A 27,893-nucleotide genomic window follows, 5' to 3' on the forward strand; every position below is an offset into this window, starting at 1 on the left:
GCATGGATCCTATACATATGTGTGCCATAACACCACCCCGCTGATAGCTGGGGACTCAATGACCACTCGGGACATCCTGGAAGACTTCTGGATGCCAAAGGAAGCTCCTGACATCCGCACAGCTGCCCAGCAACAGACCCGCCCACCAATACTTCCAATAGGTAGGAAAACTTCATATAAAAATGGTCCTGTAAGTGAGGAGGACAAAAAAGGAACACGACCTTTGGCTTATCCTGAACATTCATGGGGGTGGGGTCTTATGGGGGGAGGAACGAGGGCGGGGCTACCCAAACGTATGCTGCCATGGACATCTGTCAGGAAAGCACATTATGGCCATGAGATGGAACTGACAAATTATAGGAAATCCCAATTCACCATGACTGGGGGATGCCGGTCACATTTCATGAACACATTTTTAACAACCAGACCTGTAAGTGTTTGTGAAATCTTCCCGCACAAAATGTACTCAGCCAATGAAAGGTAAGGACTCAATTTTTATTTTTCTCCTGCTATCAATGGCCAACACGGGACAACACTTCATCCATGTCTTTGGTGATCTATGATCTCCTTATGAAGTGTTTCTTACTAGGGCTGAACGATAGTCGATATGATATCGACTATCGTTCTGCGGGCATGGGCGATATTCATATCGCCGAAGACACAATATTTAGCATTAGGCAAGGGGCGTGGCCAGAAGACGTGCGGGACGGACACGGCTTGTGAGAGCTCCGATACCGCTGTACAGAATCCTCAGCAATCCTCCTAAATCTCCCCTATTCAGGGAGAAAAAACAGCTTGGGGAGGCCCATCGAGGCACCAGAGACCAATACTGCCCGGTATTGCGGAGGAAAGGCCTACCCAGGCACAGAAGCCATGGCCTTGCCTAGATCAGAGCGCGATTGCACGCTCGTGGTTCCCGATAAGACCTACTTACTCCGCACTCATTCGGGACTTGCCTCCATCCCCGGATGCCCCCAAAGCCATACACAGCCTCATAATCTTCACAAAAAGGACCCCAGTGTACTCATATCCCTCAGCAAGCTGTGCCGACCGCCATCTTGGCTGCACAGGGGGACACAGATCCACAGCAGACTGCAACTCTCTCACCTTGTTCAGCAATCCCACCTTGCATAGAACTCTTTTAGCAGCCGCTCTACAGCATTAGGCAGGGAGAAGTCGGGACCCGGGGGGATTCTTCTACCTCCTACCACCAATGTGAGTCCCAACTCTGCCTAAGCCACACTGTCGGTGTCTTCTGCATTCCACCCAGTTAAATATTGCGATATATATCGTTGAAAAATGAATATCGCAATGTACATTTTTTCCCCAATATCGTGCATCCCTATTTCTTACATGATGAAGATCAGCCATTGAGTATACAGTATCTGAGGTGTATATCAGGGTGTGCTTCTTCCCCACATGTCCACCAACATTCATATACTGTAGAAGACATTTCCCGCACTCAAGGCACTAATACACCTCCAGGTTTTTGTGGGACCCCTGATGTACAGGAAGACAGGACTTCAATGAGGAACAATTCCTTCACTCAGGACAGGAAAGTGGCTTCTCCCCCGTGTGAGATCTCTGATGTGTTGAAAGATTGGACTTCTGTGAAAAACATTTCCCGCACTCAGGACAGGAATACAACTTCTCGCCAGTGTGCAATCTCTGATGTGTGGAAAGATGGTACTTCTGTGCAAAACATTTCCCGCACTCAGGACAGGAATACGGCTTCTCCCCCGTGTGAGATCTCTGATGCATGGAAAGATTGGACATCGCTGAAAAACATTTCCCGCACTCAGGACAGGAATACGGCTTCTCACCCGTGTGAAATCTCTGATGTGTGGAAAGAGTGGACTTCTGTGCAAAACATTTCCCACACTCAGGACAGGAATATGGCTTCTCATCAGTGTGCAATCTCTGATGCACGGAAAGAGTGGACTTCTCTGAAAAACATTTCCCACACTCAGAACAGGAATATGGCTTTTCCCCCGTGTGCAATTTCTGATGTCTGTAAAGATGGGACTTCCCTGAAAAACATTTCCCACACTCAGGACAGGAAAGTGGCTTCTCCCCCGTGTGAGATCTCTGATGTCTGTAAAGACTGGAGTTCTGTGCAAAACATTTTCCGCACTCAGAACAGGAATACGGCTTCTCACCCGTGTGCAATCTCTGATGTTTGGAAAGATAGGACTTGTGTGAAAAACATTTCCCGCACTCAGGACAGGAATACAGCTTCTCACCGGTGTGAGATCTTTTATGCATATTAAGATTGGATTTAAAACTGAAACCCTTCCCGCACTCAGAACAGGAGAACCTCTTAGCTGTTGTAAGGACGGCATCATCCCTCACAGTCTGAGGTTCCTCAGGATAAGAGGAATACGATGGTCTGGCACTGTCCCTCACAGTCTGAGGTTCCTCAGGATAAGAAGAATACGATGGTCCTGCACTGTCCCTCACAATCTGAGGTTCCTCAGTATAAGAGGAATACGATGGTCCGGCACCATCCCTCACAGTCTGAGGTTCCTCAGGATAAGAGGAATACGATGGTCCCGCACCGTCCCTCACAGTCTGAAGTTCCTCAGGATAAGAGGAATACGATGGTCCGGCACCATCCCTCACAGTCTGAGGTTCCTCAGGATAGGAGGAATACGATGGTCCGGCACCGTCCCTCACAGTCTGAGGTTCCTCAGGATAAGAGGAATACGATGGTCCATCTACACTGTGTGGTGCCGGATGGACATTTGAGGTAGCCGGGTTTTCTCCTGGACTATACTGTGTGATGTCCTTATCTTCTACTTTACAGTCTGGAGACAAAGTGAGACAATCCTCTGAGGTTTTCCTCATCTCCCGTCCATGTTCTAAAATAGAAATAAAAAGATTATTACTAGACATGAGCAGATTGGTTCCCCTAAACCAGGACCCAACCACATCAGACAGCTTTGTCTCTGAGGATCTTACAATTCCCCCCTCAAGGTTATATGAAATGGGGAAGGTGGTTGGAAACGGCGCTACCTAGAAAAGAGGGTGTATTGTGCCCAAAAATGTGCCACAGTGTATAGTGCAAAATTTATTGCCAATAAAACCGGTGCATATAATTGTGGTCATATGTATCTCATAAAACCAAAAGTGCAAGTGATAAATATTCTTTATTGATTATTAAAATTAATGAATAAGTAATAAATAAGGTGCCTTAAAAACAAGTGCCTCGAAGAGGATAATAAAAATAGTGCTGGGTGTTAATAGTGAGGAATCGAGTGCCTGTGTTTCAACAAACGGCCACTAGATGTCACACTCACCCTTCGTGGGATTTCCCAGCAATGGTATTGGCAGCCAAGGGGGATCCTGGATAGGGCACCCAAAAACGGCTTCTGGTGGTCCTCACATGCATGCGGGTCCCATCTGTGTGTAACAACATAGGGGCCCCATGGTGCAGTACAAGTAATCCGACCACAAGAAAAATAGTAGCTACTCACAATTTGGTATGTAGCCGATCGATCAGCGTGTAGCGAGCCGCGCCGTGGAGCTTCCGCGTTCCACCTACAAGCGACCACAGACCGGATGTGACGTTGACGCACAGTTCCGCCCTACGCGTTTCGTCATTGGACGTCGACAGGAGCGGTACCTGTCACTCAAGCTGCCTGTCTTTTTATAGCCAGGCGTATCCAGGCAACCAATGATGCGTTCGCTTCCATCTTGGTGCTCCAGCGCGGCGGAAGGGGGCCATGTTAATCCACCCACCGCTCTCTGGCTGGTTCTCGGATATAGGCTCGGCATCATTTAGTTATACACACCATCATTTGCGATCGACTACATCATATACCAATTAAAAACCATACTTTTAATAAATCCAATTAAAAACAAATTAGAATCCAAAGTGCTATTAGTAATTATCTTTCGAGAGGAATGTTATTAAATATTTAAAGCCAAAAATGTGTGTGGACCCATATATAAAGGAAAGGGATTAAAAAAGAGAATAAAAACTTCTTCTTATAAAAACAAATAAGGGGTTAGTACCACAAGAAAGGTAAATAGGGAAAAATGTTTAATTGGAACCTTGTAAAAAAATATAAAAAATATATATAAAAAAATAGAAGATATAAAAAGGGGGGGGGGGGTGGTTGACTGATGTCGGATGAGAAGGCCTGGGAGGAAGTTCTTGTTTCAGAAAAAACATTGCAGTATGCTCTTATGGTATTCTATTTGGAGGCGTATAGTGGCCCAACTGATGTTGGATGAGAAGGTCACAAGGATATAAATGACTTTTTATATATATTTCTATATAATCAGTGATCCAAAAAAAGAATATTGGTTTCAATGGGTGGAGGTACTCTTTTATCGACATAAGAAGAAGTCATCTATAAAAAATGTATATAAGAAAATATAAGAATATAAGACATTAGTACCGACCTGATTTTAGTGGAAAAAACTGGAGGAGGTCAGAGGGTTGGTGTTGAATGCGGACGTATTTTAGGGAAGAAGTCAATGTTAGCATCATAAATAACCACGTGATTTGTGTGAGTGATAATAGTGAAAGGTGATATTATATAGTGAATTCCAAAACATAAGTGATTATATTATAAAATTGTGATTATATAAAATCATAGTGAGTGTTTTATGGCTTTGTGCAGCGTGAGCTGTTAGAATTATTTAAAAAAGAATTTAAAAAAGAATGCAAAGACATTTTTATAAAAAATGATGTGGGATTATCACTCACACAAATCACGTGGTTATTTATGATGCGAACATTGACTTCTTCCCTAAAATACGTCCGCATTCAACACCAACCCTCTGACCTCCTCCAGTTTTTTCCACTAAAATCAGGTCGGTACTAATGTCTTATATTTTCTTATATACATTTTTTATAGATGACTTCTTCTTATGTCGATAAAAGAGTACCTCCACCCATTGAAACCAATATTCTTTTTTCGTATCACTGATTATATAGAAATATATATAAAAAGTCATTTATATCCTTGTGACCTTCTCATCCAACATCAGTTGGGCCACTATACGCCTCCAAATAGAATACCATAAGAGCATACTACAATGTTTTTTCTGAAACAAGAACTTCCTCAACCACCCCCCCCCCTTTTTATATCTTCTATTTTTTTATATATATTTTTTATATTTTTTTACAAGGTTCCAATTAAACATTTTTCCCTATTTACCTTTCTTGTGGTACTAACCCCTTATTTGTTTTTATAAGAAGAAGTTTTTATTCTCTTTTTTAATCCCTTTCCTTTATATATGGGTCCACACACATTTTTGGCTTTAAATATTTAATAACATTCCTCTCGAAAGATAATTACTAATAGCACTTTGGATTCTAATTTGTTTTTAATTGGATTTATTAAAAGTATGGTTTTTAATTGGTATATGATGTAGTCGATCGCAAATGATGGTGTGTATAACTAAATGATGCCGAGCCTATATCCGAGAACCAGCCAGAGAGCGGTGGGTGGATTAACATGGCCCCCTTCCGCCGCGCTGGAGCACCAAGATGGAAGCGAACGCATCATTGGTTGCCTGGATACGCCTGGCTATAAAAAGACCGGCAGCTTGAGTGACAGGTACCGCTCCAGTCGACGTCCAATGACGAAACGCGTAGGGCGGAACTGTGCGTCAACGTCACATCCGGTCTGTGGTCGCTTGTAGGTGGAACGCGGAAGCTCCACGGCGCGGCTCGCTACACGCTGATCGATCGGCTACATACCAAATTGTGAGTAGCTACTATTTTTCTTGTGGTCGGATTACTTGTACTGCACCATGGGGCCCCTATGTTGTTACACACAGATGGGACCCGCATGCATGTGAGGACCACCAGAAGCCGTTTTTGGGTGCCCTATCCAGGATCCCCCTTGACTGCCAATACCATTGCTGGGAAATCCCACAAAGGGTGAGTGTGACATCTAGTGGCCGTTTGTTGAAACACAGGCACTCGATTCCTCACTATTAACACCCAGCACTATTTTTATTATCCTCTTCGAGGCACTTGTTTTTAAGGCACCTTATTTATTACTTATTCATTAATTTTAATAATCAATAAAGAATATTTATCACTTGCACTTGTGGTTTTATGAGATACATATGACCACAATTATATGCACCGGTTTTATTGGCAATAAATTTTGCACTATACACTGTGGCACATTTTTGGGCACAATACACCCTCTTTTCTAGGTAGCGCCGTTTCCAACCACCTTCCCCATTTCATATAACTACTGACCCCTACTCTCTAGGGGTTTGGTTGTTGGCTGCTTCCTATTGTTTTGTGCATATTTTTTTCTCTGGGAGTTTTTTTCCATAGCGCTGGTCTCTATCCCCCTTTCAATTCCCCCCTCAAGGTAACTAGTAAATGGGTCCTCTGATCTCCTACCAGTCCATTTCTTTATTCATGGACCTCAGTCAGAGAGTGAGGAAACAACGAGAACTGTCTTTTATAGGAGTGACAGTGATGAGGGTATTATAGGACTAGTGTCCCCTCCCCCTCTATCACTCATTGCCATCTTCCCTACACAAGAAGTCCTGCACTTCCGTATTTAGTCCATGATTTCGTCATGAATAACAGCGGGGCTGAGCCCCACCAGAGGTCAGAGAGTGAGGATGGGGGGAGAACAACCAAGATGAAGACAGGACTGATCCTGAAGACCACCATCATTGGGTTACTGACTCCTCCCTCATTATCACTTCCTGTTTAAGGTTCCAAAGTTGGAGGATGTTATCACATTATTATCAACATGTAAAAGTCTGTCCTCCAATCAAATCATCAGATAGAAAATGTCCAGCTGGTAGAAAATGAGTGTATCAAAAAGAGAATCCATATTATGTGTATATATAGCAGTGGGTAGAGGGGAGAGAGCAGAAGTCAGGAGTATGTATTGTACAACATAGAGTATATAGTGCAGGGGTCAGGAGTATGTAATGTACAACATAGAGTATACAGTGCAGGGGTATGTAATGTACAACACAGTGTATATAGTGCAGGGGTCAGTAGTATGTAATGTACAACATAGAGTATATAGTGCAGGGGTAAGGAGTATGTAATGTACAACATAGAGTATAGAGTGCAGGGGTCAGGACTATGTAATGTACAACATAGAATATATAGTGCAGGGGTCAGGAGTATGTAATGTACAACATAAAGTATATAGTGCAGGGGTCAGAAGTATGTAAAGTACAACATAGAGTATGTAATGTACAACATAGAATATATAGTGCAGGGGTCAGGAGTATGTAATGTACAACATAGAGAATATAGTGCAGGGGTCAGGAGTATGTAATGTACAACATAGAGTATATAGTGCAGGGGTCAGGAGTATGTGATATAAAATATAAATGATATATTAAAAAATACCCTCCAATGGAGTGGGGACTATTATGGGCATATAAGACAAAACAAATTCCAAAAACATGGATTATAAAACAATATACATTTTATTGCATACAGAATAAAAACTAGATTATAAAAGAACGTGGCCTGTGAACAGTTGTGTAATAACATGCTGGAAAGAAAGGCTGAATTGTGACCATCTAACATGAACTTCAAGACCAACAGGCTGGAGCAGAGTGATTGGTGGTGCCGCTGAGCTGCAAGAACGGCACCGCGCTTTGCTGTTTCCGGTGTTTTTGCAGCGACACCACCCAGCCTGATGAATCTGTGGGTCTGGAAGCTCATGTTAGATGACCTCAGCTGTCTGCTCTGTATTCAGCATGACACTTACCATTGGATGACAGTTCCATCTAGCAGTCTGGTGTTGCTGTCACTAGTGTAATTACATCCATCTGAGGATACCTGGTCCTATTTTGATGCCCCCGTGGCTCTGCAGACAATCACAGCGCCCTCTATCTTAAGCCTAAGCATCATGGTGGCACAATTTTTTGTCTTTATGATCCTTGGCTTGTCCATGTGACAGCAGTGCATATGGCCGGAATACCTTTATACCATATGAGCATCCCGAAGAAGATTTCCGACCCTCATTTTCGAGACCCCTCGGATGTCTCATTTCATTATTATGTTTTGGTTGAGGTCTTGGTAATCATACCGGTAAACTGCTATCTCACAAATGTTCACAAGTCACATTCTTTTATAATCTAGTTTTCAATCTGTATGTCATAAAATGGATATTGTTTTATAGTCCATGTTTTTGGAATTTCTTTTGTCTTATAAGCCCATTATAGTCCCTACTCCTATGGAAGGTATTTTTTGGATGTTATGACCGGGATGATGGCATTCTCACAGCTTTCCACCATTTACATTTATAAAATAAATTATACAGTGTAAGGGTCAGGACTCATAATATTGGTATGCAGGAATCAGTGGAAGGTTAAATGTTTACATGAGACAAGTTGCAGAGGTCCCCCACCGCTGCCTCCCATCTCCTGAGACTGCACTCAGTGACTTGGGTGTGAGACTATACAGACATATCCCTCCACCCGGCACAGCCAGCAAATAACAGAGCAAGTAACCCCGGGAGGGTTGTTCTGTCAGAGATCTTACTAGACCCGGGTATGAAGAACCAAAACACATGTCCTAGGTTCCTAGGTTTGATAACACCTATAGTGAAAAACTGAATTTTTGTAAAATCTTACCGTAAAATTCCTTTCTCTGAGTCCTCTGAGAGTCGCCGCCCCTCATATAGTCTTCACCAATGGGTATTGACCTCTTATCCACAGGAGTACGCTAGGCAGAAGATTTAGTTAAAAACACAAAACTTTGCATAGACACACCTACAGGGGGTTGTCCCTCTGGTCCAATACCCCCCCCCCCCGGCTAGCCTCATTCCCAATTCAGTTTGGTAGCAAGCAGTAGATAGTCCATGAACCCCAAAAAGAGGGGTGGGGGGCGGAGACTGTCAGAGGACTCAGAGAAAGGAATTTTACTGTAGGATTTTACAAAAATTCAGTTTTCTCTTACGTCCTCTGACAGTCGCCGCCCCTCATATAGTCTTCACCAATGGGATGTCCCAAAGCAGTGTAGACATGAGGGGTGGGAAACGCAACCGTCTCAATGTAACGAAGCACCCAAGGTCAGATAAAAGAACCTTATCTGAACCAAAAAGGTAACCCACTGGGTAACAGGAAAGCTCAACAGGAGCGAACACCCCAGGAAGGTAAAATAACCAAGGGGGAAAAAACCCCCACAGGAAGGGGACAGGCTAAAAATGCAATGTCTCCCCCAAAGTACTGCCGCACATAGAACTTTGCGGCCAAAGGAGGCATCTGCCGATGCCGAAATATCAAGTTTGTAAAATTTGTAAAGGTGTGCAGGGACGACCAGGTCGCCGCTTTGCACATCCGGGGCACCGACGCCTGATGGCGAAAGGCCCAAAATGCACCCTCTGCTCAGAAGAGTGCGCCGTGACAGGGAAGGGCAGAACCCGATCCCCGGGCAAATAAGCCTGTACAATCGTCCGTCTGAACCAGACAGGAATGGTTGCCGCAGACGCAGCCATACCCTTCCGAGGCCCTCAGGAAGGACAAAAAAAGAGAATCCGACTTTCAGAAGGATTCCGTAGACAACAGGTAACCCTGATCGCCCTGACAACATCCAAGGAATGCAAGGCAAAACTCCATAGGATGCGTAGGATTCGCACACAGCGAAAGCAAAACAATGTCCTCATGGAGATGGACATCAGACACCACCTTCGGAAAGAAGGATTGATGAGGTCACAAGACCACCTTATCCCTATTAACCACCAGGTAGGGGAAGCGGCAAGATAGGACCGCCAACTCCGACACACTGAAAGCAGATGTGATCGTCACCAGAAAGGCAACTTTCCGTGACAGTGCAAGCAGAAGAATCTCCCGGATGTTCTCAAAGGGAAAATGTTGCAAAATGGACAGAACCAAAATTCAAGTCCCAAGGGGTTAAGGGCGCCCACCGAGGGGGGGGCCAAATGACGCACCCCTTGATAAAGGTGCGGATCAAGGGCGCTGGAAAGAATGGCCAGCGCAGAAAACTGACCCTCAACAGTGGACAGTGCAAGACTTAGGTCCACACTGGATTGCAGGAAGGCTAACACCCTTGCCACCGAAAAGTAGTGAGGATGGAAACCCTGCGATTTGCACCAGGCGAAGCAAGCCTTCCAGGTACGATAAGAAATCTTACCGGGCGAGGCCTTCCTAGCTCTAAGCAAGGTAGGAGTGATCTCCGACAAGAAACCCCGATCTCTCAAGATCTGGCCAGCGATTGTAAAGTAGGATGGAAGAACAGCCCCTGAGACAACAGATCGCCTGGTAAGGGGAGCCGCCAGGGAGGCTCGACGACCATTTGCATGACGTCCGCGAATCAAGACCGGCACGGCCAGTCCGGGCCCCCAGGACCACCAACCTCTTTTCCGAGACCAACCTGCGAAGGAACCGTGACAACAACTGGATCGGGGGGGAAGGCGTAAATCAGGCGAAACTGATTCCAAGGCACCACCAGCGCGTCCGAGGCGGCTGCCAGAGGATCGGGCGCGCTTTCCACGAGCCTTTCCACCTGGTTGTTTAGAGAAGGCGCGCCATCGCGCACACAGCATCTGAAACACCTTCAGGTCCAAGGCCATTCCCCCTGGTCCGGGGTCTGGCGACTTCTATAGTCGGCCTGCCAGTGTTCCATACCCCGAAAAGTGAACTGCCGAAAGCGCTGAGACCCGCGTCTCGGCCCAAGGCAAAATCTCGGCCACCTTCTTGGCCGCCCGGGCACTTCTGGTGCCCCTTTGGTGAGTGATGTACGCCACCGCAGTGGTGTTGTCCGCCTGCACCTGAACAGGGTGGCCCTGAAGACGATCCCACCAATGGAGCAAACAGAGTCTGATCGTGCTCAGTTCCAAGGCATGTATCGGTAGGGAGAATTCCTCCTCCAACCAATTGCCCTGGGCAAACAATTTGCCCAGAATGCCACCTCAGCCCGACAGGCTGGCGTCTGTGGTGAGCACCTACCATAACAACAGCCGAAAGGACTTCCCTTCCGTCAGAGCCGGAGACTGGAGCCACAACAAAAGGTCCACTCTGACCTGTCCCACCTGGCTAGAATCTCCGCTTGCAGAGATCGCGTGTGGAACCGTGCAAACGGCATTGCCTCGAAGGCTGACACCATCAAACCTTGGGACCGCATGCAGGTCCTGAGTGATGAGGATTTGTTGTCCCTGAGTGTGTCCTCCGGCAGGAAAAAACTCTCGCAAGGGCGGAGTCCAGGACCATTCCCAGATAAGGGAGACAAACAGAAGGGAACAATGTCGACTTCTGAAAGTTGATGGCCCACCCGAACTCCTGGAGCGTCTGAACCGTGGTTGACAGATCGCGAAACAGAGTTGAACTGGAACTCGACCTTAACAGGAGATCGTCCAGATATCCAAGGATTGCGATCCCCTGCGCCCGCAACAGGGCCTGAACAGGAGCCAAAGCTTTGGTAAACACCCTTGGAGCCGAAGCGAGACCGAAAGGTAACGCCACAAACTGATATCGCTCCTCCGCGATTGCGAATCGGAGGCACCTCTGATGACCCTCGAATATAAGGATGTGTAGAAACGCATTCTTGAGGTCGATTAAAAGCCAGGAATCTCCCGGGCTCAGAAAGGCCACCACCGATCAGAGGGATTCCATATGGAATTCTTGAACCCGCACAAAGCGGTCTAGAAACTTTAGGTCCAGAATCTGATGACGAAGTCGATGACGCAACGCGTACGGGGGAGGAGCCTGCACGTCATTACGCTGGTCCGGAGGTACCAGGAAGTGTTTGGAGGCAATTGCTAGCTGGCACGGCTGAAGTGCCCGTCTATGTAAGTGCTATATATACTGATAATAAATAACCCCCCAATCAACACAGAGAGCATTAGATCTCCTTTATTTGTTTTTCATCCACCACATCCCTGGAGTTTGAGAGATTGGTTGGAGGTGAAGGCAGAGGTGATCACCAGGCGATTGTGAATACTGCTTTATGTGCCTGACTTGACTCATTTGAGTCTCCATTTGAGGTGAGCTGCTAATCTCACTATCTGTCACTGGAGCACTGAGAGTGAAGCATGCAGCACATTCTGCACAGATGAAGATTTGTTTATCTTTATATCACTGAAACTGCACTGTTTATTGGGACTTTTGTTATATTATTCAAAGTCACTGCTCACTTATTGGGACACTTTATTCAAGTGATTTATGATTATCACAATATTATTTGTTATCTTATTCAAGTGTTATTGATTTACCATTATCACAGCATTATTTGTCACATATTTAAGCGATATTTTTATTCACTTAGCGCAGCAATATTACTTTATTGATTACTGAGGGTGTTTTGTGTTTGGCACTGATTGCTTGCAGCTTTGTGTTTTTCACTTTATTTTGAGGATTGCGCTGATTATTTTCACTTTATTTTATCAGAATCTGATGCACCTTGCCCTCCTTTTAGGGCACCGAGAACAGATTTGAGTAAAAAACCCCCCGAAAACCTGTCCTGATGTGACACCGGGACGATCACCCCCTGGGCGAGGAGATCCTGAACCGCCCGTCGGAGATCGTGAAAACGATCTGGGGTCAATGAGGATTTTAGGGAAAGAATCTGTCTGCTGGGCACGATCGAAATTCGATCTTGTACCCCGACCGAATGAGTTCCTGGACCCATCTGTCCTAAATGGCGGATGGGGCTGCTGTGCCAGAGTGGGCGGCTATAGACTTGCCCGCCCAAGGCTTCTTTTGGCCACCAGAGGACTTGAAGGTTTCGCCCTTGTCATGTGCCTTAAAGGCACGAAAAGACCCCTGGTTAGGTTTAAAGGAAGGGTCCCGCTTACCGCGGAAAAAACTCACCCTTGGACAAATGGGGCAGCAAAGTGCGTTTACCCCCAGTGACCCCCTTCACCAACTCGTCCAGGGAGTCCCCAAAAAGGTGATTCCCTGCATAAGGGATGTCAGACGCCGTCTTCCTGGAAGTCTGGTCGGCCGACCAGCTATACAGCCACACAAGGCAACGGATTATCACTGCGACAGCTGATAAGTGTAAGACTAAAGGGGCCTCATCCAAGGCCGCATCACACAGGCATAAAAACCGCCTGAATAATTTGGTCCACCATCTCCAAAGTAGCAGGAGGGGCGGAATCAGCCACAAGGGTGCTTCCGAGCACCTTAGTCCACTCCACCACAGCCCGAGAGACCATTACTGAGGCGAACATGGGCTTCAGCAAGGAACCAGCCACCACACAGGAGTGGCGGGCAAGAGATACCACCAGCCTATCCGCCGGGTCTCTAAGCACCGGATAAGCCTCCGTGGGCATCAGAGTGGCCTTGTGTAAACCGCATACCGTGTGGTCCACTTTAGGGGCCACAGTCCAGTGCGAATCCATCGGAGACGCAAAGGGACCACGGTACTGAAACCGCGTAGGTACCACAAAATTGTGCATTAAATTGCGCCATTGTACAGTCACCACTACGTCAAACTCAGCAGGACAGGGAATACCTGAGCCGCTTTCTGGGTTCTGCGGGTCCCAAGGGAGGACCGCTTACCCGGCGGGTGGGGCTCATCCCTTAAATGCAGCGTATCCACAACAGAACAATAAGCGCAGACATTGCTGCGTGTTCTATGGCCGACCCAGAAGGGGAGTCGACCCCCTCCACCTCCCCACCGACAGAGGACTGAGACCCTTCAGGGGGTACACTGTCCATGGCAACCATATCTAGCTCAGGGTAAATAGACTGAGACAGGTTGGGTCTTTTTCTAAAAGCCCGCTCAGACATCAACAGAGCCATTTAAGACGCTAAATTCACAAGTGCAGAAGGAAGGGAGGTTAGCGCAGAAGATTCAGGCATACCTGAACCCTCCACCAGCGCTGGGGGAAACATGCTGCCCTGGAACTCCAAAAAAAAAAAAAAAACCTACTTAAAATTTTTTCTGCCGCTGGCCCTTTAAGTCAGCGGACCCCGCCGCAAAGAGGACCAGCATGTGCCGCTAAAGTAACATAGCTGCCAGTAAGGCATGATCCAGAAAAAACAGCATAGAAAAGCCCCCCATAAGTGTAGCTGTACTATACCAGCTTCCAGCTCAATCCGACTGAAGAAAGGAAGTGATGTCACGCCGCTAGAAGCCCAAACAGGAACTGACTAAGGAAAAATGGTTGCCCATGTAACTCTATGGGAAGGCTCCGGGAAAATGGCCGCCGAACCATACACTGCCCACATTAAAGATGGCACCCGAAAGGGCACGGATACACAAAGGAAAATGGCTGGTGAATGCCCACACATGAAGACAGAACAGCATGCCCACACCCAAAATGGCGGCCCCGCGTGTTTTACACTGCAGCGGCCCCCACCGCCATGTCTGTACCCCTAAAGTGACACAAAACACTCCAGAGGGACTCAGGGACCCCCCACAGCGTAGCATGACCGCAAATAGCGCCCCAGCAGGGACCCTGAGGGAGACACAGGGACCGCACAGACAGACATGAGGGGATCACACAGACTAACAGATTGCCATCCCCATGAGAGAAGGCCCCATACACACACCCCCGGGCATACAATGTATAGACAGAGGGGGTAGCATGTTACTCACTGATCCATGCAATTCATGGGTGCCACTCTGCGACGAGAAGCCTCCCACCCCGGGTGGTGGGGGTGCCGTCAGCCAAACCGGATTCTAGCAACACGCGGCGAAGTGGCCAATTCGCAGGCTTTGTCCCTGAGGACAGGGACAGGTCGTTTGCGAGGCCTGGGCGTACGCATAGCCTGCTAAACGCTCAATGGCGGGCTGGGATTCCGTAAGACTTTAGTATAAACAGTCCGATTCCCAGCTCCGCAAACGATGTAGTCTTCCGAAGTCTGACTAACTAAGCGCAGGAACAAATAAAAAGCTATTAGTGCAAAGAAGAACACACTTAGCAGAAAATAAAATGTAACAAAACAGAGAAAAAGGCTGCCTACTCCTATCTAGGCAAAAGACAAACTGAATTGGGAATGAGGCTAGCCGGGGGTATTGGACCAGAGGGACAGCCCCCTGTAGGTGTGTCTATGCAAAGTTTTGTGTTTTTAACAAAATCTTCCGCCTAGCTTACTACTGTGGATAAGAGGTCAATACCCATTGGTGAAGACTGTATGAGGGGCGTCTAGATACATAAATTGTGTCTGCAGCACAGAGAAGGAAGATTATCCGAGAGAAATACAGGAATACAGGACGGGGAACACAGCTCAGGAAAGTGACCAGGGGATTACAGGCTGATATCACCCAGTCCTTGCCTTACTCTGGACCAATCAGTGAGCAGTATGGGTGGAGGAATGTATTTAGTGTTAATGACCCACCTGTGCTGATCTCTGTAGGAGTGTCCTCCTCTATAAATGTCCCCGTTATTCCATCCTCCTCCATAGACTGCTGATCATCCCTCACATCCCTCTCTTCTTCTTCTGCTTTAACCTCAAATTCTATATCGATTGGATCTCCACTCTAAATCAAGAAAATGAGAGAATATCATCTGGAAGATATAAGATTTAATATTGCAACATAACATTAACAATCCACACATTGTCTCCATGAGTCTGTGTTTTATAAGCTCCGCCCACTAACCTTATAACAGGTGATGTGATCTTCCTGTGTGGAATCCCGGGAATACAGAGGACGGGGACATCTCTCTGGGGGGTTCCTGGTATTAGGTGGCTCCATCATATCCTTGTGTCCTTCTGAAAACTCCTTCATTACTCCGTACTCCTCATCCTCCTCTTTATACTCTTCTTTAACATCAATATTATCATCCCCGAGGATTCCACTCTGAAATTATAATAAAACATTCATTGTAACAAACATGCTGTGTATAAATCAGAACTACCAATCATTGTCACTCATCTACCTGATGATGGTGAGGGATGGTGTGACCTTCCTGTGTGGAATCCCGGGAATACAGAGGACGGGGACATCTCTCTGGTGGGTTTCTGTAGCTGGATGACTCCACCATGGTGTCCTGGTACAGATCTTTGTGTTCCTTTAGAAACTCTGACTCCTCCATCACCCCATCCTCATCATCCTCCTCTTTTATCTCTTCTTTAACCTCAACTTTAGAATCTCTCAGGTTTCCACTCTGAATATATAATAAAAATGACATCAATTGTAACAATGCAGATAATGTACAGATCCTAATGATACTATCAGTGATTGTTCCTCATCTACCTGATGATGGTGGGGGATGGTGTGATCTTCCTGTGTGGAATCCCGGGAATACAGAGGACGGGGACATCTCTCTGGTGGGTTCCCATTACTGGATCCATCTGTAGGAAACACACACACTGACTGAATACATTGTTTCTATGTGTTTATCAGATGATGGGGGATCTAGGTGGAGCCTCCGTACTGCTCTCTCCTTTACAATAAAGTCTCCTCTTACCCGGTGATGTGAGGGGCGGCTGATTCTCCATCATGACGTCCTTGTAGAGATCCTTGTGTCCTTCTAAATACTCCCACTCCTCCATGGAGAAATAGACAGTGACATCCTGACACCTTATAGGAACCTGACACACACAATGATATAGATAACATCCACACACATAGTTACATAGTTAATCTGGTTGAAAAAAGACACAAGTCAATTCAGATTAACCAACATAGAAAACATGCGTATATTCAATCCTATACCCACACTGGTCTGATAACCTTATACCTTTCAGAGTAAGAATCATTAACCACTATTCTCTGTCCTTTAGCCAATTTTCTATCCCTTTTACAAATGGATTTTACAGCCTGTAGACTTTTTACCACACACATTAGCCGTGTGTGGGGAACTGTATCACACGCTTTTTAAAAAAAACAAGTACACCACGTCCACGGCCACCCCTCTGTCCAAGTATACCACGTCCACAGCCACCCCTCTGTCCAAGTATACCACGTCCACGGCCACCCCTCTGTCAAAGTATACCACGTCCACGGCCACCCCTCTGTCCAAGTATACCACATCCACAGCCACCCCTCTGTCCAAGTATACCACATCCACAGCCACTCCTCTGTCCAAGTATACCATGTCCACAGCCTACCCTCTGTCCAAGTATACCATGGTCACAGCCACCCCTCTTTCCAAGTATACCACAGTCACAGCCACCCCTCTTTCCAAGTATACCACGTCCACAGCCATCCCTCTGTCCAAGTATACCATGGTCACAGCCATCCCTCTGTCCAAGTATACCACATCCACAGCCACTACTCTGTCCAAGTATACCACGTCCACGGCCACCCCTCTGTCAAAGTATACCAGTCCACGGCCACCCCTCTGTCCAAGTATACCATGTCCACAGCCACCCCTCTGTCCAAGTATACCACATCCACAGCCACTACTCTGTCCAAGTATACCACGTCCAAGGCCACCCCTCTGTCAAAGTATACCACGTCCACGGCCACCCCTCTGTCCAAGTATACCACATCCACAGCCACCCCTCTGTCCAAGTATACCACATCCACAGCCACTCCTCTGTCCAAGTATACCATGTCCACAGCCTACCCTCTGTCCAAGTATACCATGGTCACAGCCACCCCTCTTTCCAAGTATACCACAGTCACAGCCACCCCTCTTTCCAAGTATACCACGTCCACAGCCATCCCTCTGTCCAAGTATACCATGTCCACAGCCACCCCTCTGTCCAAGTATACCACATCCACAGCCCTTACTCTGTCCAAGTATACCATGTCCACAGCCATCCCTCTGTCCAAGTATACAACATCCACAGCCATCGCTCTGTCCAAGTATACCACGTCCACAGCCACCCCTCTGTCCAAGTATATGACATCCACAGCCACCCCTCTGTCCAAGTATACCCCGTCCACAGCCATCCCTCTGTCCAAGTATACGACATCCACAGCCACCCCTCTGTCCAAGTATACCATGTCCACAGCCACCCCTCTGTCCAAATATTCCACAGCCATTACTCTGTCCAAGTATACCACGTCCACAGCCATCCCTCTGTCCAAGTATACCACGTCCACAGCCATCCCTCTGTCCAAGTATACGACATCCACAGCCACCCCTCTGTCCAAGTATACCATGTCCACAGCCACCCCTCTGTCCAAGTATACCACATCCACAGCCACTACTCTGTCCAAGTATACCACGTCCACAGCCATCCCTCTGTCCAAGTATACCACGTCCACAGCCATCCCTCTGTCCAAGTATATGACATCCACAGCCACCCCTCTGTCCAAGTATACCATGTCCACAGCCACCCCTCTGTCCAAGTATACCACATCCACAGCCACTACTCTGTCCAAGTATACCATGTCCACAGCCATCCCTCTGTCCAAGTATACCATGTCCACAGCCACCCCTCTGTCCAAGTATACCACATCCACAGCCACCCCTCTGTCCAAGTATACCACGTCCACAGCCATCCCTCTGTCCAAGTATACCACATCCACAGCCATCCCTCTGTCCAAGTATACGACATCCACAGCCACCCCTCTGTCCAAGTATACCACGTCCACAGCCACCCCTCTTTCCAAGTATACTAAGTATACCACGTCCACAGCCACCCCTCTATCCAAGTGTAACGGAGCTCTATACCACATCCACACCCACCCCTCTGTCCAAGTATACCACGTCCACAGCCACCCCTCTGTCCAAGTATACCACGCCCACAGCCACCCCTCTGTCCAAGTATACCACGTCCACAGCCTACCCTCTGTCCAAGTATACCACGTCCACAGCCACCCCTCTGTCCAAGTTTACCACATCCACAGCCACCCCTCTGTCCAAGTATACCACGCCCACAGCCACCCCTCTGTCCAAGTATACCACGTCCACAGCCACCCCTCTGTCCAAGTATACCACGTCCACAGCCACCCCTCTGTCCAAGTATACCACGTCCACAGCCACCCCTCTGTCCAAGTATACAACGCCCACAGCCACCCCTCTGTCCAAGTATACAACGCCCACAGCCACCCCTCTGTCCAAGTATACCATGTCCACAGCCACCCCTCTGTCCAAGTATACCATGTCCACAGCCATCCCTCTGTCCAAGTATACCACGTCCACAGCCATCCCTCTGTCCAAGTATACCACGTCCACAGCCATCCCTCTGTCCAAGACCAAGTATACAACATCCACAGCCACCTCTCTGTCCAAGTATACCACGTCCACAGCCACTACTCTGTCCAAGTATACCACATCCACAGCCACCCTCTGTCCAAGTATACCATGTCCACAGCCACCTCTCTGTCCAAGGGAGAGACATGGGGGGGGGGAGCTGTGAGGTCAGTGTGATGTCATAAGACATATAGACTCTGAAGGGAGGAACATTTGAATATAGAGATTTGAGAGTCCTCTATATGAGGCTCCCTTGCAGATTAAATCATTGAGCGCATCCAAGAGATGAAGCCGGGGTCACTACACAGAAAATCAATCCAAGGAAACAACAGGCAGGACGAGGAATAGCAAGGAGCTCAGAGACAAATGAGAATATTGCTCAGCCAATGGGAGATTATCTCAGCATGACTTACATAATGAAGGCGATGTGGGGGAGGGGAGGAAGTCACTTAAGGTGACCATAGATACATGGAAATTCAGCTGGTTCAGCAGGGATCGCTCACATTTCCATCCATGTGTGGTCACTGTCAGATAAAAGTCACTCCATCAGCGGCTGCAGCCAATAGCTTCATCACTGATCTGTGTATTCTGAGGAGGAGTGCCCCCCATTGTCAGAATACAATACGGCAGCCTGGAGGATTCCTCCAACCCCCTCCAATGTGTGGATGGGGGGAATCGCTTCAGTTTCTTTTTCTCTCATCCCACTGGCTGAACGATAAAACTGAACCATGTATGGCCAGCTTTGGAAGGTAGATATATTATTCATCAACTGATCCCCCTGAAGGGGTTAATCTAGGTTTCCACACTATATATGTGTGTATCATCATCTGCTGGAGATAAAAGAGGTCACAGTGACTATGGAGGAAGAGGACAGACATGACAGGAGGTTACTGGGTGTAAATAGAAAATAAGATCTTATTACCTCCTCTGCTGCCTCTTCCAGTAATGTCTCCTCTCTACTTCCTCCCGACTGACCTTTCATCTGGAACTTCCTGTCTGTATCTGACATCACTTCCTGTGTGTACCTGAAATCACTTCCTGTCTGTAGTTCATAGAGACTTCCTGTCTGAGTAGAATTGAGATCACCACCTTGTGGAGCTCAGAGGAACTGCAGCCCTGAGAAACGTCTGGTAGTGTGAACACGTCCTTGTGCTGTGTGTGTATGTACTGTATATCCTTATAGATGGGTCATCTCTACTCCCACCAAGGGGGATAGAAATATTTCTCTATCGTTCATTGACAGATGTAGCTCCATATCTTCTTTGACCATTGGGTTATGCTTCTCCTATGAGGAATAGGACACTAGGCAGGAAAAAGCTTTTCCATGCCTATGGGGCTGTCCCTGCAGGCATAACCCCACACACTCTGCTACAGCCCTCCATTTCTTTCTGCCTAGTTTAGGAGTAGGACCTAATTCCCTGCTGGGATTTCGGTCTTAGCTATTTAAAAGGGAATTTTTTGTTATATGTAATCTTTATTTACTAGTTTAGAGTTCCTGGAGAACTATAAGCAACAGCCGGCTGCAGTTTTGCACTAGATAATCTAGATCCAGCCTGGCCAGCGAGCGTGAGCAGGTTATAGTCCAGCACTAGGCCTCACCATGACAGAGCCCCGATGGATGGGAAAGACCCTGCGAGTGGACCGTCTCACTGGGACGTGATGACCTGGAACGCCCTGAGTCGCAGTGTTCCCCCTGGCTGGCAGCACCCCCACCCCGGGTGGGAGGTGGTCTATTTGGAGTGGCGCCCACCTGGTACTGTGGTATGGTGAGTAATGCTGTCCCCCCAATCCTCTGGCAGTCTCGGGGTGGACGTGGGCCCCCTCCTTGGAAAGGTTGGACCCTCAGGAGATCCCTTGGTTCCCGTGGCCTCTTGGACATACCAGGCCCCCCCCCAGTTATTCTCCCCCTTCCCCTAGTAGGTTCTTACCTTGGGGGGCGGTAATAGTATGGCCGCTGCTGTGTTCCTGCGGGGGGGGGGGGGTGACTGTCCTGGTGGGGTCTTTTGTTAAGGACCTTCTGATTCCACTTGTCTGGGACCAAGGGACCTGGGACTGGGTCCCGAAGACTGCATGGCGCGCCGTGGGGGCCACCATTTTGCTATAGATTTGTGCTCAATCATAATAGTTTTTTTTTTCTCATTTAACTGTTACTTTGTACTCCTGTAATTCTCATAATTTCCTTCATTTTCTTAACTGTTGTTACATGTACCAAGCAATGAGTCAGAAGTAACAAATAATTGTAAATGTTATTGTTGAAATTGTTAACTTAAAATTCCAATAAAAATTACTTAAAAAAAAAAAAAAAAAAGAAAATGTATGGGCAGCCATTTTCTGTTAGTTCCCCATAAGAATGCATGGGACGGCCATTTTCTTGTAGTCCACATTCGCTGGATAGGCAAAAGGCATGACACAATAGATCTAGCAATGACCCAGGCTTTTTTTCAACTTCCTGTGTTAGATCGTTTTTACTTTATGTTTCACGCGTGATGGTGAGGGCTCCCCCTTAGTAGTGCTTTCCCACTCACCAGAGAAATATGACTCCCAGCTTTTCAGCTACCAGAGTCACAAACATCTTTCACACTCTCCTCACCTCCGATGGCAAAGGAACTGGATCCTCCTCGCTCACTCCTGCAAGTCTGCTGCGCTTTCTGTCAGTCTCCCTCCTAGACTCGGCTTCCTCCTCCAACCGCTGTTCCAGCAGGAGCTCCGCCTCTTCATACACACTCAGGGAGGAGAGAAAGGGGAAGGATATACAGTACATACACACACAGCACAAGGCCGTGTTCACAATACCAGGGCTGTAGTTCCTCTGAGCTCCACAAGGTGGTGATATCATCTCTACCCAGACAGGAAGTCTCTATGAAAAACAGACAGGAAGTGATTTCAGGTACAGACAGGAAGTTCCAGATGAAAGGTGAGTCGGGAGGAAGTTGAGAGGAGACATTACTGGAAGTGGCAGCAGAGGAGGTAATAAGATCTTATTTTCTATTTACACCCAGTAACCCCCCCCCCGTCATGTCCGTCCTCTTCCTCCATAGTCACTGTGACGTCTTTTATCTCCAGCAGATGATGATACACACATAAATAGTGTGGAAACCTAGATTAACCCCTTCAGGGGCAGAACATTTCCCCATGTACGGGGCCGGAACATTCTCCTCATTCTGATTTCTCGATTAGTCTTTTTTTTAAACAACTTAGTTGACTTGTATTAGATGTGGGGGTTGGGGGGTTTGTTTAGACATAAAAATAATTATATTTTGTCCCTCTTTACCAGCAGATCAAAAAACTAGCAAAAAAGACTTTGTGATCTGTCAAGCCAAAGGTAAGAGACTTCTGGATCAAAAACAACACTAAACTGAATGTTCCTCTGTGTAATCCCACCGGGGTCCATTCTTCCCTCATATTATCCCCCATACATCCCCATCCTAATATTGTACAACCAGTACAGTCCACATCATTCTCTCTCATCAATTATTGGTTTACAGGGAAACCTGTATAGATCACATGACCAATGAGGATGGAGGAGGACCGGAGTCACATGACTGAGAAGATACTAAACCTCACCCTGGAGATCATCTACCTGCTGACCGGAGAGGTGAGGAGGATTCTGGGAGGTCACATGACATCACTCTTATCTCTATTAATAAAACACAGACCTGACTGGAGAGGTGAGGGGGATTCTGGGAGGTCACATGACATCACTCTTATCTCTATTAAAAAAACAAAAACCTGACCAGAGAGGTGAGGAGGATTCTGGGAGGTCACATGACATCACTATTATCTCTATTAATAAAACACAGACCTGACTGGAGAGGGGAGGAGGATTCTGGGATTCTAACATGATATTCCTATTGGTTCCTCAATACAGAGATTTCCTCTTGTGAAGTCAGGTGATCATATGACCATCACAGTGCCTCCATGTGACTCCCTAAAACCTGAGAGACACAACATGCAGAAGATTCTAGAAGTCACCAAGAAGATGATGGAGCTGCTGACAGGAGAGGTGAGCGGTGCTGGGAATTCTTTTTTGTAATTTTATTTTTATTGAATTTCCCAAAAATAAAGAAGTTACATCCATTGTATTTCACAAAACAGGCAATGAAGAGGGTATATAGATATTACACCATGAAGAGGGTATATAGATATTACACCATGAAGAGGGTATATAGGTATTACACCATGAAGAGGGTATATAGATATTACACCATGAAGAGGATATATATATAGATATTACACCATGAAGAGGGTATATATAGATATTACACCATGAAGAGGGTATATAGGTATTACACCAGGAAGAGGGTATATAGATATTACACCATGAAGAGGGTATATAGATATTACACCATGAAGAGGGTATATATAGATATTACACCATGAATAGGGTATATATAGATATTACACCATGAAGAGGGTATATAGATATTACACCATGAAGAGGGTATATAGATATTACACCAGGAAGAGGGTATATAGATATTACACCATGAAGAGGGTATATAGATATTACACCATGAAGAGGATATATAGATATTACAGCTTGTAATAGCCAATAGACATACAGCATACTTGGACAGTATATGCAGTAAACTGAAATAAGTCAGAGGAACCCTGAAAGTTCTGGATAGAACATGAGCTCTTTGGCCATCTGATGGACATGTCTGGGTTTGGTGGTTGCCAGCAGAACGGTACTTGCCTGACTGCATTGTGCCAAGAAGAGTTGAAGCTGTTATAGCTGCGAAGGGTGGACCAACTCAATATTGAACCCTACAGACTAAGACTGGGATGTCATTAACCACTTTACCACCGCCCACAGTAATATTACTGCGGCAGAGTGGCTCGTTATCGTCTGACGACGTAGTACTACGTCGTCAGACACTCCCCCCTTCTGGGCGGCGCTTGTTTTCAGTCACAGCGGGAGTCGGGCCAGGGGAGGAGCAGCGGCGATCGCCGCCGCTCTTCCCCCGATCGTCGGGGATCTAGTGTGGAGATCCGCCCGCCTGTGTAAACACAAGCGGGCGGATCTCCATAGTGACAGGAAGTGACAGATCGGAGTGTTCAGCATAGCTGGACATCCGATCTGTCCCTGTCTTACACAGTCACCTCCCCCCCCTACACGTCAGTAAGCACCAGGCATACATTAACCCCTCCCTCTCCAATAAAATTAACCCCTTCCCTGCCAGTGTCATTTTTACAGTAACAGTGCATATATATAGCACTGATTACTGCAGTAATGTCACTGGTACCCCCAAAAGTGTCAAAAATGTCAGTCAAGGGTCCGATCTGTCCGCCGCAATGTCGCAGTCCCGCAAAAAAAATCGCAGATCGCCACCATTACGCGTTAAAAAAAAAACACCAAAAATGACAGAAATCTTTCCCTTTGTTAGTAAACGCAATAACTTTTGCGTAAACCAATCAAAATACGCATATTGTGATTTTTTTTACCAAACATAGGTAGTAGAAAACAAATTGGCCAAAAATTTTTAAAAAAATTGGTTTTTACATCTTTTTTGGGGGGAATTTCATATAAAAAAATGTTAAAAATATTGTTATTTTTTCAAAATAAACGCAATTTTTGTGTTTATAGCGCAAAAAGTAAAAATCGCACAGGTGATCAAATACCACCAAAAGAAAGCTCTGTTTGTGGGAAAAAAAGGACATAAATTTTGTTTGGGTACGGCGTCACACGACCGCACAATTGTCAGTTAAAGTCGCACAGCGCCGAATCTCAAAAAGTGGCCCAGACGGAAGACAGCAAAATCCTCCGGTGGTAAAGTGGTTAAAGTTCATGTGTGTGTAAAGGCAGGCGTCCCAATACTTTTGGCAATATAGTGTAAGTGAAGGTTTTCAGTAACCGGGAGCACCTGGTATAATAGTTTGTAGATGGAGGATATGAGGTGTGGTTGGTGTGGGCCTTGGATTCATATGTGTTTGAATTTGGTTGGTCGGTGTAAAGCTAATGATGGAGAGAGGGTGGAGAAAAATGCTTCCATTGAATATAAGAGGTAAAGAGGTTATTGGGAATACGGAGCTTAGTGTGGAATTCCTCAAAGGGTCTGAGTTTGCTTGTAACCAAATCTACAAAATGACGCATCTATAAGGAGAATTATCTGCAGGACTGTGAAAACAACAGCCAGGTCTATTAAGAGGAAAAGTCTCACACCAGATTATTGACCACAATGTGGTGGATAAGAACAGTCAAGTTAATTAAAAAGCCAACAATACCACTGCAAAAGGTCCCTGTTCCCCGCCACTTTCTCCAGACACATCACAAGCACATGGCTTATCTGGAGGTCATGGCAACTGAGACCATCCACAAGGGTTCACCTACTGATAATGAAAGGTTCTCCCTCTTATGTAGGAAGGAGACCTTCTGGATTTATAAGTTTGATTCCTTATCACCATATGGCTTGAATGAGGACTTAGAGATCCATAATATTGTCTAATAATAATCCTCATATCCCATTAATTTCTTTTTACCACTTTGTGTGTCATAATTGTTGTCTCTGGCAGACATATTAACATTAATAGTAATATTTAATTATTTATTATTATTATAATAGGAGTTAGTTCTTAGAATATGCACAATAGTATACGGGCAAATATTCCCCTTTTTATTATGTTCTTTTTCTAATTGATATGACGATATTTTGTACATTTGTGATTATACTGTAAAGTTTGTATTTGATGGCAACTGACTCAATGGCAGCCATAAGCATTGATGGGTTAAGTGGCATCCAGATCTGCATAGCTCTGCTGACTCCCCACCCCTCTATTGGGACACATACTCCAGTTGCCTTTATCCCCCATAAAATGCATGCGCGCGATACACGTCATCATGGCAACTTTACAAGCTTGCGTTCCATGCTGGGACCCCGAGGCTTCCTCTGGTTTTTCCTGCTCCCGCCCACTGGCTGCCCGTGATGTCACCCGAGCGCGCTGCTATGCTCCTTCTGGTTCCCCGAGTGTCAGTATTGTATCTCCCAGGGCTTTTGGATTGGCGCCCCTCTATCAGCCCTCACCGCAATGCTGGATGACCCTTCCATTAATGCCCAGGGACCTTTTGCAGTGGTATTGTTGGCTTTTTCATTAACTTGACTGTTCTTATACACCACATTGTGGGTAATAAACTGTTGTGAGACTTTTACCCTGAATAGACCTGGCTGTTGTTTTCACAGTCCTGCAGCTAATTCTCCTCCTAGTGACCACTGGGGGCACCTAGCGTGGTCTTTTGTTTTGTGTATGCCTGTATCTTGCACTATTCAAAGTGTATTTTGACAGCTGCATAGGTTTGTCCTTGTCTTCCCATGAATCCATCTATGCTCTGTGCCCTCAGCGCTCGGTATACATGTATGTTTAAAGTGACGCAACTAAAATCTATTGGCTTCGGGCCAGGGCAGGATCCTTCCATAGGACAGGGAGTCTGGGATTGAAGGATTATATAAAAGGTTAAGCAGGAGAGAACATGGTGAAGAAAGAAAATACTGTGTGCAATGTTTTTTCCATATGGACAACATAAATCGCATAGAGGAAGAGGATTGTTTCAGTGGAGAGGACATGGTGGAGTCAGCTGACCATAATAAAGGGCATGGGTCAGTGGGGTAGATAAGCCCAAATTCTATTTCAGACCAGCGACTGGGTGGGGTATGGACAGACCAGGACATGAAAGTGTGGAGGTGGGAGGCATAATAATAAATTAACCACTTCCCACCGGAAGGCCATCATATGACGTCCTGGACTTGAAGTGGTTATATCTGGATGATGGGTGCAGCTGCAGGCATCATCCAGATATCTTTCTTTTCAGCCAGCGATTCCCTTACTTGTAAAAGCCATCCTAGCAGCTCATGAGCCGCTTGATTGATTTTACAGGCAGCGGGAGTGGATGTCCTGCACCTCTCCTGCTACCCTCCAGTGCCTCTCTTGGCTCTCCCATGTGATCAGGGAACCAGAACACCGATCCAGCGATGGAATACCATAGAGCTGGCCATAGACTGGATGGTCCCCGGCCATCTCTATGCTCCTGGGAGGCCGAAAGCAACATCATGACGTCACTTCCGGGGCTGGCAGATGTAAACACTGCTAGTTTTTTATCCTGGAAAGCAGAGATCAATGTACTTTTTTTTCTCATGCTTTCCCGGGCAGTGGAGATATCTGGGGTCTACGTGACCCCAGATTTCTCCATAAAGAGGACCTGTCACGCCTTATTCCTATTACAAGGGATGTGTACATTTCTTGTAATAGGAATAAAAGTTATTCAAAAAAGTTAGATTTGGTGTAAAAATAAAAAAATAATAATAATAAAGTTATTAAAGCGCTCCTGTCCCCCGTGCTCGCACGCAAAAGCAAACGCATATGTAGATTGTGCCCACATATATAAACAATGTTTAGACCACACATGTGAGGCATCAATGCGAACTTTAGAAGGAGAGCAATATGAATGCCGCCAAATGTCTCATACCAAGGCATTGGGGACGGTCTACCTTTCCTACGCTACCTGAATGGAAGAGGGAGGTTAACTTAGTGATGGAGGCGGAACGCTGGGTTCTGACCTCGCAGGGTAGACAAGAACACTTCAAGGATACTTGGGCTGGGTGGATGTTTTACTCAGACGAAATCCCAGATGCGTAGTTGGTGATTTTTCTGGGTGGAGCCTCTGCTTGATATTGAGTGCAGAGTCTCCATGCTGGAAACCTTCTCTCTAGGGTCCAAGTCCTCTCCAGGCCCCCCTCTGTCTGTTCCCTTCCCCTCCCCCATCTGTCTTTCTGTTCTATTCCCCCCCCCCCCCCCCGTCATTCTCTCTTTCTTTTTCTTTAAGGCGGCCTTTTATTACTGTTTTCTTCTAAATTTGCGTTGTGATGTAGATGCCATAGATCT

General features: G+C 46.4%; 4 protein-coding genes and 1 pseudogene across 5 annotated transcripts in view; 2 read left to right on the forward strand and 3 right to left on the reverse strand.

Annotated features, from left to right (window-relative positions):
* Nucleotides 1-27,893, forward strand: part of LOC309550783 (uncharacterized protein) — a 492,521-nt gene that overhangs the window by 287,466 nt on the left and 177,162 nt on the right. The window lies entirely within an intron of this gene.
* The window catches only part of LOC309549950 (uncharacterized protein), a 162,522-nt gene that overhangs the window by 25,564 nt on the left and 109,065 nt on the right, over nucleotides 1-27,893 (reverse strand). The window lies entirely within an intron of this gene.
* Nucleotides 1,530-27,893, reverse strand: part of LOC309550278 (uncharacterized protein) — a gene marked incomplete at its 5' end in the record, with an annotated part of 397,814 nt that continues 371,450 nt past the window's right edge. Inside the window, one exon of the mRNA XM_082250683.1 lies at nucleotides 1,530-2,172. Coding sequence (XP_082106809.1) covers nucleotides 1,543-2,172 — 630 coding nt within the window. The remainder of the gene's footprint in view (nucleotides 2,173-27,893) is intronic.
* Nucleotides 22,311-27,893, forward strand: part of LOC309549945 — a 215,401-nt pseudogene continuing 209,818 nt past the window's right edge. The window contains exons 1-3 of the transcript in view: nucleotides 22,311-22,341; nucleotides 22,505-22,614; nucleotides 22,888-23,022. The product of the transcript in view is annotated as an uncharacterized misc_RNA (transcript). The remainder of the gene's footprint in view (nucleotides 22,342-22,504; nucleotides 22,615-22,887; nucleotides 23,023-27,893) is intronic.
* LOC309549946 (uncharacterized protein) overlaps nucleotides 25,462-27,893 on the reverse strand; it is a gene marked incomplete at both ends in the record, with an annotated part of 44,516 nt that continues 42,084 nt past the window's right edge. Inside the window, one exon of the mRNA XM_082250427.1 lies at nucleotides 25,462-25,525. Coding sequence (XP_082106553.1) covers nucleotides 25,462-25,525 — 64 coding nt within the window. The remainder of the gene's footprint in view (nucleotides 25,526-27,893) is intronic.

This window comes from Pelophylax lessonae (assembly GCF_965119305.1).
Source record: "Pelophylax lessonae genome assembly, chromosome: 3".
Lineage (NCBI taxonomy): Eukaryota > Metazoa > Chordata > Amphibia > Anura > Ranidae > Pelophylax > Pelophylax lessonae.